This window comes from Pelmatolapia mariae, linkage group LG1 (genome assembly GCF_036321145.2).
Source record: "Pelmatolapia mariae isolate MD_Pm_ZW linkage group LG1, Pm_UMD_F_2, whole genome shotgun sequence".
NCBI lineage: Eukaryota > Metazoa > Chordata > Actinopteri > Cichliformes > Cichlidae > Pelmatolapia > Pelmatolapia mariae.
Genome location: NC_086227.1, coordinates 26,685,656 through 26,700,273, shown reverse-complemented (window position 1 = coordinate 26,700,273; position 14,618 = coordinate 26,685,656). Strand labels below are relative to the sequence as shown.

The 14,618-nt window shown below is 39.6% G+C and overlaps 1 protein-coding gene across 5 annotated transcripts; it reads left to right on the top strand.

Moving 5' to 3' along the window:
- The first annotated feature begins 353 nt into the window (after positions 1-353).
- eva1a (eva-1 homolog A (C. elegans)) lies at positions 354-13,620 on the top strand. Of its 5 annotated transcripts, XM_063477390.1 has the most exons (7): positions 354-991; positions 2,810-2,962; positions 8,184-8,245; positions 8,850-8,971; positions 9,214-9,392; positions 10,256-10,612; positions 12,022-13,620. In XM_063477390.1, exons 5-7 carry the CDS (start codon positions 9,290-9,292, stop codon positions 12,132-12,134), a joined length of 573 nt encoding a protein of 190 aa, XP_063333460.1. In that variant the 5' UTR covers positions 354-991; positions 2,810-2,962; positions 8,184-8,245; positions 8,850-8,971; positions 9,214-9,289; the 3' UTR covers positions 12,135-13,620. The 5 variants fall into 5 exon arrangements, with proteins under 5 accessions (XP_063333460.1, XP_063333457.1, XP_063333461.1 ...); XM_063477387.1 differs by lacking the exon at positions 2,810-2,962; XM_063477389.1 differs by lacking the exon at positions 8,850-8,971 and having other exon boundaries at positions 355-991.
- Positions 13,621-14,618: the final 998 nt, after the last annotated feature.

The following is a 14,618-nucleotide window of genomic DNA, read 5'->3' as shown; positions in this document are numbered from 1 at the left end:
GCCACTCACTGTCATCTCTGCACATGTGAAACACTGTGCTGCTCAGTTTTGAATTTTTATCTCATGCCTCTTTTACTGATTAGTGAATATATATACAAACATAGTATTTATATATATTTCTATAACTATTCTTACATATCAAAAAGCTTAGATTTACAGGGTGCAGGCGTGATTTTCTGAAATTTCATGTGATGCGTCTAAATAATAGCACTTTTTTTTTTCAACACTGCACATGAAATATTGTATTCTGCTTGGTTTCCTGCCCCACTGTCCCTCTTCTTCTCCTCTCCTCAGTGTTTCTCTCTCCTCCCTCCTGCTGAACGCTCCACATGAAAAACAGACCAAGAGCAAATGAGGAGAGGCAGCGAGTCTTCATTTACAACTGCACATGTGTCCTGCTGTGTGTGTGTTGTTGAGAGAAAGAGGAAAAAGCAGCAGAGTCAGTGAGGAGGGCATGCAGACGTTTGGGAAAGGGAGAGAGAGGAGAGAGATTCGGCAGACCTGTCGGGGTCTCTCATGTCACATTTCTGCCCCGAGGAGCTGACCTATGTCTCGCTCTAAAAAGAAAACTAAAACGGAATAAAGGAAAGCTGCACTCTGGAAAACAGTCGGAGCAGTGTACCTTCTCCTCCTGCTGCTTCGGCATTAAAGAAAGAAGAACTGAGGGCATGAAAGGAGAATGACTGACATTTTTAATTTGTATCTACATAAGAAAGAGAAGAGGAGACGGAGGCTTTTGGGCCTGTCTGACAACTGTGGGAGGGCAGAGGAGATTTATACTTATAATTGTACTGTTAGCCTTCTTTTGGTATTCTTTGAGAGAAAGGCAAAGAGAAGAGTGGAGATAATAGGAGAGGAGAAAAAAGGGGAGGAGAGAGTCGAGCACAGAGTAGAAGAGTACCGAGAGGAGGAGAAAAGAGAAGACCAGAGTAAAGAGGAAAGGAGGAATGAGAGGACAGGAGAGCAGATGGGCTCTTCAGATTATTAACATGTAAGTACAAACATTTTATTTACATGTGCTGATAACTGCTCATGATGACACCACTGCTGGTTTTTATATCTGCTTATAATTATTATGATTTTGTAGGAAGTCTCAAATCTGTCTTTCTCACTGCTCGATTACTTTTCCCTCCATATAATTACTCTTTGTGCCGCCAAGTAATTTTTTCCTTTCTTTAATTTTCTGTGTCTTATTTCTGTTTTTGTTTTTTTTTTCTAAATCTGCGCGCACACTCTCTCTCTGGTGCAGCAGCAGAGGGAAAGGCCAGTGTCACATTAGATTAGCATCAGCAGTCACACACACGGGGGAAGAAATATGCTTAAAGTGTGATGAGCATGATGTGAAGGATTGAGCCTGTGCAGGAAGAGCTTTTGTATGTTCTGTGAGTGTGGTGGTGGACTACACCACGGGTCGGAGGAACTATATAGTTTTCTCAACCACATGGAGGAAAACAAAGAGCTATTGTGCCACATAAGAATTTGGCCAGACACACAGACACGCAAAAAAAGAAACGAGAGAGGAGCATCAGTGCGTATGAAAACAAAGGCGCAACATGTTTTACACCTCGGGCTGGAGTCTAGGAGACTTCACTCAAAACAAATTAATATATAAGGAGCTTAGTATATGTTTTTATTGCTTTCATTGCAGTGACGGGACTAAAAAGATTTAAAATATAACCCTGTGGGCTCTGGATAATATCTGGGAAAGGTATCACATGTATGGACTGCAGTGACACACAGAGATGTGATAACTGAAACTTTGCATCCCCATAGAGTAAATGACTGAGCCATGGGTAGCCATTGATTGCCACACCTATTCTGACAAACTGAAGCATCGTCACCCAACAAAGCTGGGAATCACTGCCTAACAAAATACCTGAAGAAAAGCCCACTTTATTCTGCCGGCTTCAGCTCTGTTATCCAATACTTTGGGCAAAAATGTTCAAATGTTTAGGAAAATAAAAAATGGTTCACATAAAGTACGACTAATAATAAAATATTGTATGTTACTGCAGAGCCATCAACTGAAGTAACAGAGAACTGATTTAATATGTGAGATCATCTAAACTGTAGCTATGGGAATTTCAAATCATTTCAATAAAGACTTTTATGTGTAATTGATTTTGCATGTTTTGAAAAGCGATGGACTTTTGATTTCTTAATTTTCTGTATTTTAAAATTAACATTAAAGCCACTTTCAGCTGCTCCCTTATTCATACGGGGTCACCTCAGCGGGTAGCTCTGCGTGTTTAGATTTGGCAGTCTTACACCAGATGCCTTTCCTGACGCAACCTCAGAGGGAGTTCTGTGTCCTCCAGGGATTGAACCGGGGTTCTTGCTAAAAATTTACATTTATACATACAGTATAACAAACCACACAAACTTTAATCATATCATTGCAAAATTTCACATGTTCTCTGAGCCATAATCCTAGATTATGCAGACCCAATTTAAAACAAATCCAGCCAATCTGACATATGAGATATAAACTTTTTGCATTTGTGAAAACCCCTCCAAGCAAATTCATGAGTTCAGTTAAAGTTTAAATATGTGTTTAAAATTTCTTGTTGGCACAACAAAGCGATTAGAGCTGCAGTTGTAGGTAATGCCTTAGCTCTGCTCCTGAATACAGTGGCAGCAGATGTGGGCATCAAATAGGTTAAAGTCGACCTATTTGAGGGGATAAAGCTGAAACCCAGTCAAAGCAGTCAAAGCATCATGGACATCCAGTAATCTAAACGGAGATCAAGAACTCAGGCATGTACTGTTTAAAAAGCAGTGATGGCCAACCATTGCTCTTGTGTGCCAGATGCCCAGTCCTTGGCTAACTCCACTAACTCCTGTCTGGAAGGAGGGAGCTGTGTCCCAGGACATGAAAGATGCCAATATCATCGCAATCTGGAAGAACAAGGAGGACAGAGGGAACTGCAAAAACTGTCATAGCATATTCATACTCGGTATGGTGAGTAAATCTTTGCTCACCTGGTGCTGAAGAAGCTCCACATGTCTCATATATAGGGTCAGTGTGCATTCAAATCTGAACAAGCTTGGACACGGTTGGCAATCATAGGAGAAGTAGCAAAAAACAGGGACTCTACTACTTTACCGTCATCGGCTTCACAGAGCATTCAACATAGAGAGCAGATACAATCTTTTCATGATCCTTGAGAAAAGCCAGCTAAGATCTCCAGCTCTGTGAACTCCTTCAGTGACAACATGAAGAAGATCTGTGACTGCGACATGCACATAAGAGTATGCAAGACGGTACAAACCACACCTTTATTTTGAATTTTCAGCTATTTTGAATTTTCTTTTCTGGTCATTTGGCCACTCTACTGCGGTCATCTACCTCCACAGTGAAGCCCACAAGAAGCTGTTTGACCTACAAAGGTTAAAAGGTCAAAAAATGCCTCTTTGCTGATGACACTGCCGTTTCCACGCATGATTGCCAAACACTGCCTCCAATAACTGATGGACTGGTGTCCTACCTCTTGCACTGCATGCTGTGGGTTAGTAGGGTCATGTAGGCATTTTATTCTAACGATCAGCATCAAAAAGATAAATATTCAGGGCTGAAATGTTGAATGTCTCTAACATATCAGCGTACAATTCAATAAGTATGAAAAAAGACCCTGCAAGGTAAACAAAAAAAGTGTGGTGAGCACATGAACCTCACATGAACACTTCCACATCAGGAGAAGGAATTTCATGCCTTGTACGTGCACTGCGTTCATTGAATATTCTGCATTTCTTGGAAAGAAAAAGTTCCCACCAGAGATGTTTTGCCCTGAGCAACACTCCTCCAGAAACTAGGCTTTCTCTGATCATGTGCACCATACAGAAGATGGCTGAATCCCCAAATACCTCCTCCGTGAACCTTGAAGAAATACTCACCAGGGCGGCCACACCATCACCACAAAGACATATTAGCTATAAACATGATCAGAAAGCCGCCAATATTGACATGTTCACTTGGGATGTCTCAACATAAGAGAGCCACACCTGGAAGCTTGAAATGTAGTTGGGTCAGGAGAGCTTCAAAAAAAACATCTGCTTCAGTGGGATGAAAAGACGAAAGATGGCATGCACAAGTGCGAAAAGCCTGACTGAAAGACCGGCCACTGCCTAAATCTGTGAACAGTGCCCAAAGGACTGCCACGCCCTTGTACGACTTCACATTCACATGCACACAAGAGCACTGATCCAATGGCTCTGCAGGACTTCGGGTTGCCTACGGGTTTCATATTTATTGGACAAACAATCAGAAAGAAAGTGCTTTTAAGGAAGAAAGCAAAGAAGAGCATCGCAAATCTTTCTTTTGCAGTGCGATCGATCGACTGTGAAGTACAGAGTGAGAAAAAGCCTTTCGCATGTAGTTGAGTCATCAGTGTAAACAGCTCATTATTTCTAGACTGCTGAACAGAGTGAGACTGACTGTAATGAGCTGGCAGCAGGCCAACCGTCTCATACTAATGTCATTACATAACTGTGGCGATCAGCTGGCTGATAGGAATTTATTGCATGACTTTTCATTCACCACTCAACTCTAATACTGATGAACATCTGTTTTTTTCCCCCCGGCTTGTTTGTGAAGGTAGATAGATGTTACATTTTTTTAAAAGGTGTGTTTAATACCCATAACTATAAATTATTAATGATGGTACAATGCTATTTTTTTTGTAACATACAGGAAGCCATACTGTCATATTTAAAGACAGAAAGAAAGAGTAAGCAGGGGGGTGGGCGAGAGAAGGGCAGTCACGTCCTGCAGCATTTACACACAGCATCACAAAATGACCCTGACAGTCAGTGAATTTAGAAGGGCTTGGAGGTTGTGTTATGTTTGCTCGTGTTATGTTGCACTTTAATGAAATGCGATTTGCTTTTTTGTTTTTTTATTTTTTGCTTCTGTACGTCCCGTGATGACAAGTTGCTTTTTGACTCTTTAGTTTGTTTTCTAACATAATTACAAGCCCGAGGTGTGGACAAAAATGACTCTCGCTTGGCCCATATTTCCAGAAACGTGACAGATAAAATGCAGATTTGTTCTCTAGTGTCCTCTTAGTTTCTCCCGACAGGTCAAGAGCACTGCGCTTCAACGTTTTTACAGCTGAAAACATCCAGAGAAATTAGGCCAGTTTGATCTTCTCTCAGAGCTTCATCCATTTTTCATCTGTTCAAGTTTAAATTTCCATGCTGTGTCTTTACAGCTGTGCAGCTCGAGAGCACAACATTCTGTATTTGGCATCTTTCTATTTCTACACAGTTTAGATTTACATGTTTAAAAGTATCATTGTTCATTTTTATAAAGGCTGCCTTTTCATAGGCTGATATCTTTACTGTTGTTTGGCATCAAGAAAAGAGTCTTCATGGAGTAATCTGATGGAGAACACACAATGTGTATTAAATCTGTGGGGAAATCACATTTATGAAATTAAATAAAGTTCTACAGTGAGACTAAGTGAGGTCTATTGCTCATATTTACAGCGAGATTTTATTTGAAGAAGATGCTAGAAAAGAAAAGTCTTTCTGAGGTGCTTTGCAAATTTTCTGTGTAAGCATTAAGCATTGTTCAGATTTAATATGTCATCTCTGGAAATTTTGCTTAATTATTATCGTCACTTTTTGCAGCTACAGAGAATAAAAGTATCTCAGGACACATGTTTTCATTTATCTCTAACAAGACTGTAAATGTCTGCAAGCCTGCGGGTGTTAATGCATAAATTCAGTTTTCTTGCACTCTAGGATTATCTTTAGGAAGAGGGAGCTTTTATTAGATGGACTAGCTGATGGGGACAGGTTTATTCTTGGTACTGTACAAGTAAAGTCATTCAAACTCTATCATACACATTATGAGGATCATGTGAACCATTAAAACTGCAGTCTGCAGAAATACAGAAAAGAAAAACACTGCTGGAATAGACAGCCCACTCGTGCAGTCATACTTCTACACTTTAAGCAATGCATGTCCTCCATATGTGCTAGGAACATGTCAGAGCTGATGTTTGCCTTCATGCAAGATATAAACCGTGCTCTGAAGGTCTTCTGTTTAACCCACTGCATCTTATTTCCTACACTGAAACATAAATGATCTGTTCTGATATAAAAAGACCTGTGAGTCTTTTGTAACAGGCGAGACTATATTTTAGAAACGTCCAGACCATTTCAGACTTGAATTATGATATTCTGAAAAGTTACTCAGATTTTTTATTTTTTATTTTTGTCCAAATGACACCAAAAACATTTTGGCCACTCAAGCTTTGAGTTCAAGAACACTGATAACACAGGGGCTGTGAAATTTAAATACAGAACTAAACCAGTTCAAACGCAATGATTTGTAATTTAAGGTGGTTATTTTAAAGAGTTATTGTTGTATTTCTTCTTCTTCTTTTGGCTGCTCCCATTAGGGGTCACCACAGAGGATCATCTGACCCCATCCCTAGCATCCTCCTCTGTCACACTAACCCTCTTTATGTCCTCCTTTACTACATCCATGAACTCCTATTCATCATTCTCCAAGGTCTTCCTCTTTTTCTCTTGTCTGGCAGCTTCATCAACAACATTATTCCTCCTCTGCACATGTCCAAACCACCTTGGCTTTGCCTCCAAACTTTCTCTCTACTCTGCTCACCCTGAGCTGTCCCTCTGATATACTCATTTCTAACCCTCCTGATCACTCCCAGTGAAAATCTGAACTTGTGCCCCTCCTGTGGCTAGGTTAAGAGTTATTGCTGTAATTTAACTGGCAAAAAAGGGGGGAAACCCATAAAATTGTAATATTACTATTAATATTGCTTTATTGTAACTTAATAATTTGTCCACCTGAGATTTAGCTACTCATTTCAATGTTTAATAATCATCACTTACTGTATATGACACCAACCATCATGCCACACTCTTTATGGACCAGACCAAAGGCCGTATATAATACACTCTACTCTGTGGCCTAGATAAAAATAAAAATAAATAAATAAATAAACCTTACACATCTTCTTGTTAGTGTGGGTAATTTATGACATTGTCTGAAGCCCGCTTGGTGGACTGTCTCTCTGAAACAAGCACATTTCCAGGTCAGCGCCAAATGTGCGCATGTTAAAAAACACTCTCATGCTTTCAGCTCACTAACAGAGACGGTAATAAACAGTAGAATAAATGTAGACATTTTAAAGGAAAAATTCACCACCACTATATTTATTTTTGCTCTGGCCTGTAATTCCAACTGAACTGTTCTTCAAAGCAAACAAAAAACTTCCCAGAAATCGGTTACTCAAAAACAAACGTTGTAAGCCCTTTCATGCAGAAATCATTTCTGTAAAAAGAAGCGCATCTGTCTGTGCGAAGAGACTCGTGCTCATGACAGCATGACAGGAACTAAACATTAACAGTGTCCCCTTCGGCTGAGCTGCAATATTAGGTAGCAGCAAACATTTTAGCTGGAGGATGTAGTTCAGGCTGATACACTAAAACAATCTAAAAGCACGAATAGCACTGTCTGCAAGCCAAAAACCATGAGCTTGATTCTAGGCTGTACTTCTTTTAGGCTTTAAAAGGCACAGGATTAAAGCTGAAAGTTAACATGATTTAAGTTATAATTCAGGGTGCTCAAAGCCAAACATCAGTCTATGCAGAGCTGCTGCCAAGCTGTTTAAGTCCTGAGACATTACTGCAACCTTCTTATGCTTTTATTTTCTTCCCACACATCTGCATTGCAACTTTAGCACATTTGAAATGAGCGCTTTTCAGCATTAAAGTTGCTTTGTTAGTTATCAGCTGGTGCACGGCAGTCTTAATGGGAAGCCTTGAACTCGTGAGCTTTCAGCAACACTCGCAGCTGTTTGTTGCCACCTAGTGGTCGAAAAAGTAACAAATTATTCTGAATCAAATCCTGGATGTTCAGTCTTCACGTTTAAAACAATGTCCACATCTATGAACTGTTTTGTGTAAAAATACTTGGTTTTAAAAATCTCCATGCTGGCTTTCCTTTACTTCCAAACACCCTCTCTCAAGTGAATGAGCTCTGCACTAAATCGTGTGTGTTCATGTCTGTGTGCTGCACAGATATTGCAAAACTGACTTAAGTGCACGAAAGAATGCGTGAATACATGCATGTTTTTTGTGCCAAAAACAAAATATTATCTGAGGTATGGATGCCTAATTATTGTTTTTTCTTTTAAACGCTGCAGGAAAACAGCTCAGGCATGTTGATAATGATGGTGAAAACTGGGAGGGAGGTACAGATTGATGGGTAAGGCATCAGTGTTTTCAAAGTCCTCTGTGATTAACTTTAATTTGTTGAATGACAGTTTAACCACTTTGACTCGTCTCAATAAAGCCACAGTTTTGATTGTTGATAAGCTGAAAAGGGTTACCAGGGGTACCTTTATTTTCCGCCCTTCCCTTGTACTCACTTTAATGTGGACAACTGGCTCACATGAACGTGTGAAACGTGGTAGATTTGCTGCTGTGCTTGGTACCATTGTTCTATTTCATGATCCATTTGTGGCCAGGCTTTAGGGCTAATTATCACTCCTCCACCACCGTGCTTGACACATGCTAGGAGTTGTTTGCCCTGACATGCCATGTTTGGTTTTCACCAAGCATGCTATTGTACATCATCTCCAACTTTGGTCTCTTCTGTCCAAACAACATTGTTTGTTTTGAGGTTTGTTCAGGTGAGGCAAACCTAAGCCCTGCTGCCTTGTTCTTTTTAGAAAGATGCTTTTTTTCTTTCTGATAATCTCTTCTAAAAGCCACACTTGTTTAGTCATTTTCTAACTGTATTGTCACAAACTTTAATATCATGTTAACTGAGGCCAGCAAAGTCTGAGCTGTAACTCTTTTTTTTCCAGTTTCACTGAGCATTGCATGGCCTTCAGTGAATTTGCTGGGAGCTCCACACTTGGGAAGATCGTTGCATTGTGTTAGCACTCATTTAAATGATCTCAACCAGCAAACTGGCAAAAATATAGAGGTGCTCACATTTTCTGACGATCAATCATGTGCATTTGATTAGCAACACCTGTCTGCTACTTTCCCTCTTAAATCCTGTAGTGAGGGTATACTTGTTTTTTTTTCTGAGGATTGCATGCAGTCCTGAGAAAACAAACTTTTTCACATGAATGTAGTTTAGCTTTAGTACATGACTTATTGAAGTTACTTACGCTATTCATTTTGTAATTTGTTTCTCATTTTTATGTTTTGGGGTATTTACAGGTTTAAGAATTCAGGGAAAAGCCTCCTTATCATGAGGTGCTGAACTGACTTCTGCAGGAAAAATAATAACCACAACATGAGCGCTCCAACAACAGGAAGCCCAAATATGGAGGTGAAGGTGGTGTCCCAGGAGATGGCATTGCTTAGCAATATACTGGCTGCTTACACCTTCATTGCAGGTACAGTAGGCCCAATTGAAAAAAAAGAAGCTTTTATGTGGGATTGATGTGATGAGCAAATATTATGTGCTAATTTCTTTAACTTAGCACATAATATTAGCACATAAACCTACTAGGGGTATGAAACAAAGAGCCAGAACCTGCTAAAAGTTTGACATCTGCCTTCAGAACATGTGAAAACTGCAGAAAAAAGGGAATCATTTATCACACTTTGACTGTATTTTCCCACATAGGATGGATTGTGTACCAAACCATGAAGAAAGGATTAGTTCATGAGAGTGTTTGTCTGCATTGTTAGTTTAATCTGAGCCAGATGTTTCACAGCTTTCTAATTTATAAAAATATTACTGGCTGCTCTGTTACATTACACTAAACCAAGATGGTTCTGTAAAAAAAGCTGTGCTGAAGCTTTTCTTTGATTTACGGCAGTAATATTTCTTTGTAATAAGAGTAGACTGACTCATTTTGAAAAAAGCAGGACCTATTATTGATTTCTTTTTTCTTTTTACATGGGAACATACATGCATTTTTACACTATATAAAAGAAGGAAAAGGTTTCACTGGTCTGTTCTTCTAGAGACCAAACTAGGGGCTTTAGGGCCCATGCACTAAAAGTAATTTGATCCAGAAAACACAAAGCAGATACATGATACATGTCAAACATGTTTCTGGCATTGAAAGCTGAAAAGGTATCAAAGACAGACGTGTGGAGGTCAGAAGGTGGAAACAGTGTAAAGACAATAGACAGGTGAGGGATGTCTGAAAACGTAGTACATAAAGACTAAAGACTGTGCAGGGAGGGACTGAGAGAAGGATGAAACAGCAGTTAATGTATTTGTTAATTTATCCTGCCTCTCTTACAGACCAGCCCGAGAGGACAGCGCTTGTGTTTCTTGGCGGCGTGTGCGTTGGCCTTCTTGTCACACTGTGCGCCATCGTCTTCCAAATACACTGTCGAGCAGACTGCCACTATGGCAACACTAACAATCTTCCCCATCGCCCAAGGAACAGACTCCAACATCGTCGGCATCACAGTTGTCACCACCATCAGCCTGCAGACAGCAACCCAGACAATACTGCTGTCGTCCCCTCTGGAGAGACTGGGCCCACTGGGGACAGCGAGTCTGAGGACTGGGATGACACAACTGATCCATCAGCCCGGAGACGCAGACGCTTTGAGAGATCCCTACTGCACGCCACCATGTTCACATCAGCTGAGGGTATCTGTGGCAGACACGTACACCACTAACGCACACCAATGTCACCATCCACACACTAAGACATCATTCACACATCCAGCAAGCTGTTTTCTTCAAAATAAGGTCTCCTAATTTGATAACCCACACATCATATGACATCATAGATTTGCTGTGATTCAGATGATCCGATCCTTTAGATATGAATCGTAGTCCAGTGAAATGTTTTAATAAAAAGCAGTTTTGAAAGTACATTTACTCAAATAGCAGACTTAACATAAAGTTATTGTGTTGTGCTTCTTTTAACACATGCTCCTCTGTATTTATGATTCATTATGCATCACATTACTGCAACACAAACATCAGACAGGCATGCACTCCTAAATTTTTCTCTGCTAGCTGCATGGCAATTTGATTTATTTATTCATTTTATTGGTGAAAACAAGCTTCTAGAGGATGTAGACACATAAAGGCAGACTCAGTGTTTATAATTTATTGGTGGATTAGAAGCCCAATAACATAGTCCACAAACTAGGCAGCAGAAACCCAGACATAGCAGGAGTTAAACTTGGAAACACACAGGGAGGGTAAACTGTAGCAAAGGATAAAGATAAATTGTGACTATTCATACACAGACACACTGAGAGCTAATCAGGGATTAGACGCAGCTGAGAGGAAACAAGACAGTAAAACTCAAGAAAACAAGACTAAAAAATAAACAGAAAATCAAGATACAGAAGACAACTAAGTACCAAAGTAAGACAGGATATAACTAAATAAACAGAGAAACAGAGACACAAGAATAAATTTGACCTGGGGAAAGACTCAGAAGAACAGACAAAGGGAAACAAAGAGGAGAGAAATAAAATAAATAAAATTAGAACTGAAGGCTCAAAATACTCAAAACATGTCAATCATAAGGTAGACCAGCTCTAAAGCATACCCCGTCTTATCATCTATTTTACTCTAATAAACCATCATTTATAAAATGAATGTCACACTGTAATCAGCAGGACTTCAAATTACCAACTCATCTGGAAAGTGTTTACCAAAGTCTGCAAAAGACTCATTTTCTCATAGACTTCAATACCAGCAGCCTTCTTTTTGCAACCAAAGGTCACCCCTACTGGATTAGAATGCAAGTTTAAAGCACTTCTGGTTTCCCCTTTCAGGCCTGGAAGCCATCTTTTATATACTGTTTGTTCACCCATGTTGCACAGTGTCCACAGCAATGAATTAATTAGAATAAGACTGCTGAAATCTCACACTGTGTTGGTGTGACGCTCTGGTTATGTCTCTATGAGCAAGGCAGTCAGACATAATCACACACACATGCTCCTATCTTCAAATAGAATAATAAATAAATAATAAATCTGACAGTATCATGAATGGACAGTGTCCATAAAGCTTATTCTGTGTGTGTGTGTCATCAGAGCTGGACCGGGCCCAGAGGCTAGAAGAGCGGGAGAGGATCCTCCGAGAGATCTGGATGAACGGACAACCAGACATCAGTACAGTCACTCAAAGTCTTAACAGATATTATTGAAACAACAGTAAACAGAGAGATGCGCAGACTGAGATACAGACTGAAAAAAGAAGGAAACAAACATACAGGCTAGCTGATGGATGGAAAGTGATCTAATAGCTACATAGATGAATAAATACTATATGACATGAATAGCCATCAGCTTACTGGACTGATGTATTGCGCCAATGTGACTCTTGTGAAACTGTCACTGACAGAAATGCCTGGAGAAGTCCCTCTACTGTGTAAATTAATGAAAACATATGAGCTGCGATAGTTCAGTCATCCAACAAGGGACGGCAGTGACATTTTGGAAGAAGAATGCCCTGAAACGTCAACTGGTAGAGACACAAAGAGCACAGATGACCACCACTGCTGCCATCCGTAGCAGATATTTCAGAGAATCTGCGATATGTAGCTGCTGCCATAAAGTCGCTGGGATTTTCTAACTTTTCTATTATTAACAAGTGCTTTGAGAAGTATAGCAAACAGAGGGCACAACAGAGGCTACAGCTGTGTGTGAGTGTACAGTCTGAAATGAAATGATGAGATTAAGCAAGCTTTCAGCTGCTTTCTTATTCACACGGGGTCACCAAAGCAAGGATCTTGGCTTGTTAAACTGATCATAATCCAACCATCTGTACTGGACAGTATCAGCTTTTTAACAGCCACTTTTCTATCGGTGCATTAGATTACCAATTTACTAATGGCAATGTTTTTTATTTATTCTGTCAACTTAATGATGACTGAATTTAAACAGAATCAAATGAAAGATTTTAAACAATAACTTATTGTTTAATTATTGCCAGTACTATTCTCTTTAGTACTTTGTTTTAAGGCCAAATAAAAGCAAAAACATTTGCATGACATTTGGGTTAATTTTCAATCAGTGGTTCTCAAACCGTTTCTGGCACGCCCCACTTAATCCTAGTACACTAACATTGGGTGATTGTCATCCATGTAACTATAGTCAGATAATTTTCATTGTATTGCTTTAGAGCCTTTTTATAGGATCCCCCATGATACCTTTTTTTCGTTTAATGCAGTAACTCAATGCCCCACAAGTGGAATCTACCCACAGTCTGAGAACTACTGTCTTAAACACTGGTATCAAGATACGGTCCACATTTTAGAGTTTTGGCACTTTTTTTCACCTACTCTTGATTGTTTGTGAACCTGCTATAATCCCACTGTGAGTTCTGGAATCTGTAAAATTAAAGGCAACAGAAGGGAAAAAGTGTAAATGTGGTGAGATAGATGTAAAACTTCCACTCTACAGAGCAGCATAATAACTCCATGCACTGATGGAGATGTACTGGTGCTTATATTGTTAAAATTCTAGGTCTCCTAATGACTGTGTACTAATAATTATGACAGAAATGGCTTAGAATGGCAGCTAATCAGCTGCAGGTCTTTTTGCACATCAGACAATGTATGAGCAGCTCATGCTCCATTTAAATCTGTGTTGAAGAGTTGAAAACGTGAATAAACTTTAATTTCAGTGTTTTATGAAGGTTTTTTCTTCATATTATTCATGAAATTCACATTTTAAAACAATTTGAAAACATCTAAATAGTGGTACACATTTTGTTTTGGTCTGTTTTGGGTCCATGGTACATACCTCTACTAAGTTTGTTGGCAGAATTCGTGATGGTGAGTATCACAGATTGAATGTGCACTGTTGTGCCAAATAGAACAACATAACGAGGGCATGTGGTCCAGGAAAGCGGTGTGTACAGTCACTTTTAACGACTGGAAAGAGTCTAATTTGTAATTTGAACAAAATAGTTTTATGTTCCTACAGTGCATGAAATTAATTTTTGTATTTGTTGTTATGTATTCTTGTTGAGATGATACAATCTAGCAGCTACTAGGTTAATTGCCTTGACACACAATATCACAAGATCACATGAGATTTCAAACAACAGGAAAATCACTGGGTTTATAAAGTCCCTTTTCCATTAGTACATACTTGGATCAACTTGGCACGGTTTGCCAAATTTTAATTACGACAACCATGCAGGTTAGGTAGTACTGTATTGTAATGGAAAACCGTTCGATACGTGCCGAGTCGTGGCAATCTGTGGCAAGTCGATCCAAGTAGGTACTAATGGAAAAAGGGCTTAAGAGGCAGAAAAGTGTACACACACCACGTGTATGTATGTATAAAGCCTTTCAATCATAGCTTTCCTACTTTCCTTTAAGCCCTGTTGCCTCACAGCAAGAAAGTTCTGAGTTCAAATCCTCCATCTGTGTGGACTTTGCATGTTCTCCCCATGTTTATGTGGGTTTGTCCTCCCACAGAACAAAGACATGGTGATTCTACATTATCCACACGTGAGTACAAGAGGCCATACTGTGTTAGCCCTGCGACTTATCCAGGGTGTATCCCGCCTCTCGCCCTCTGGCAGTTGGGATAGGCTCCAGCCCCCCTACTATTATACTACTAGTTATAAAAACATATGAATTTTATAAATCCATTAAATTGGAGGAAAAAAGATGTCC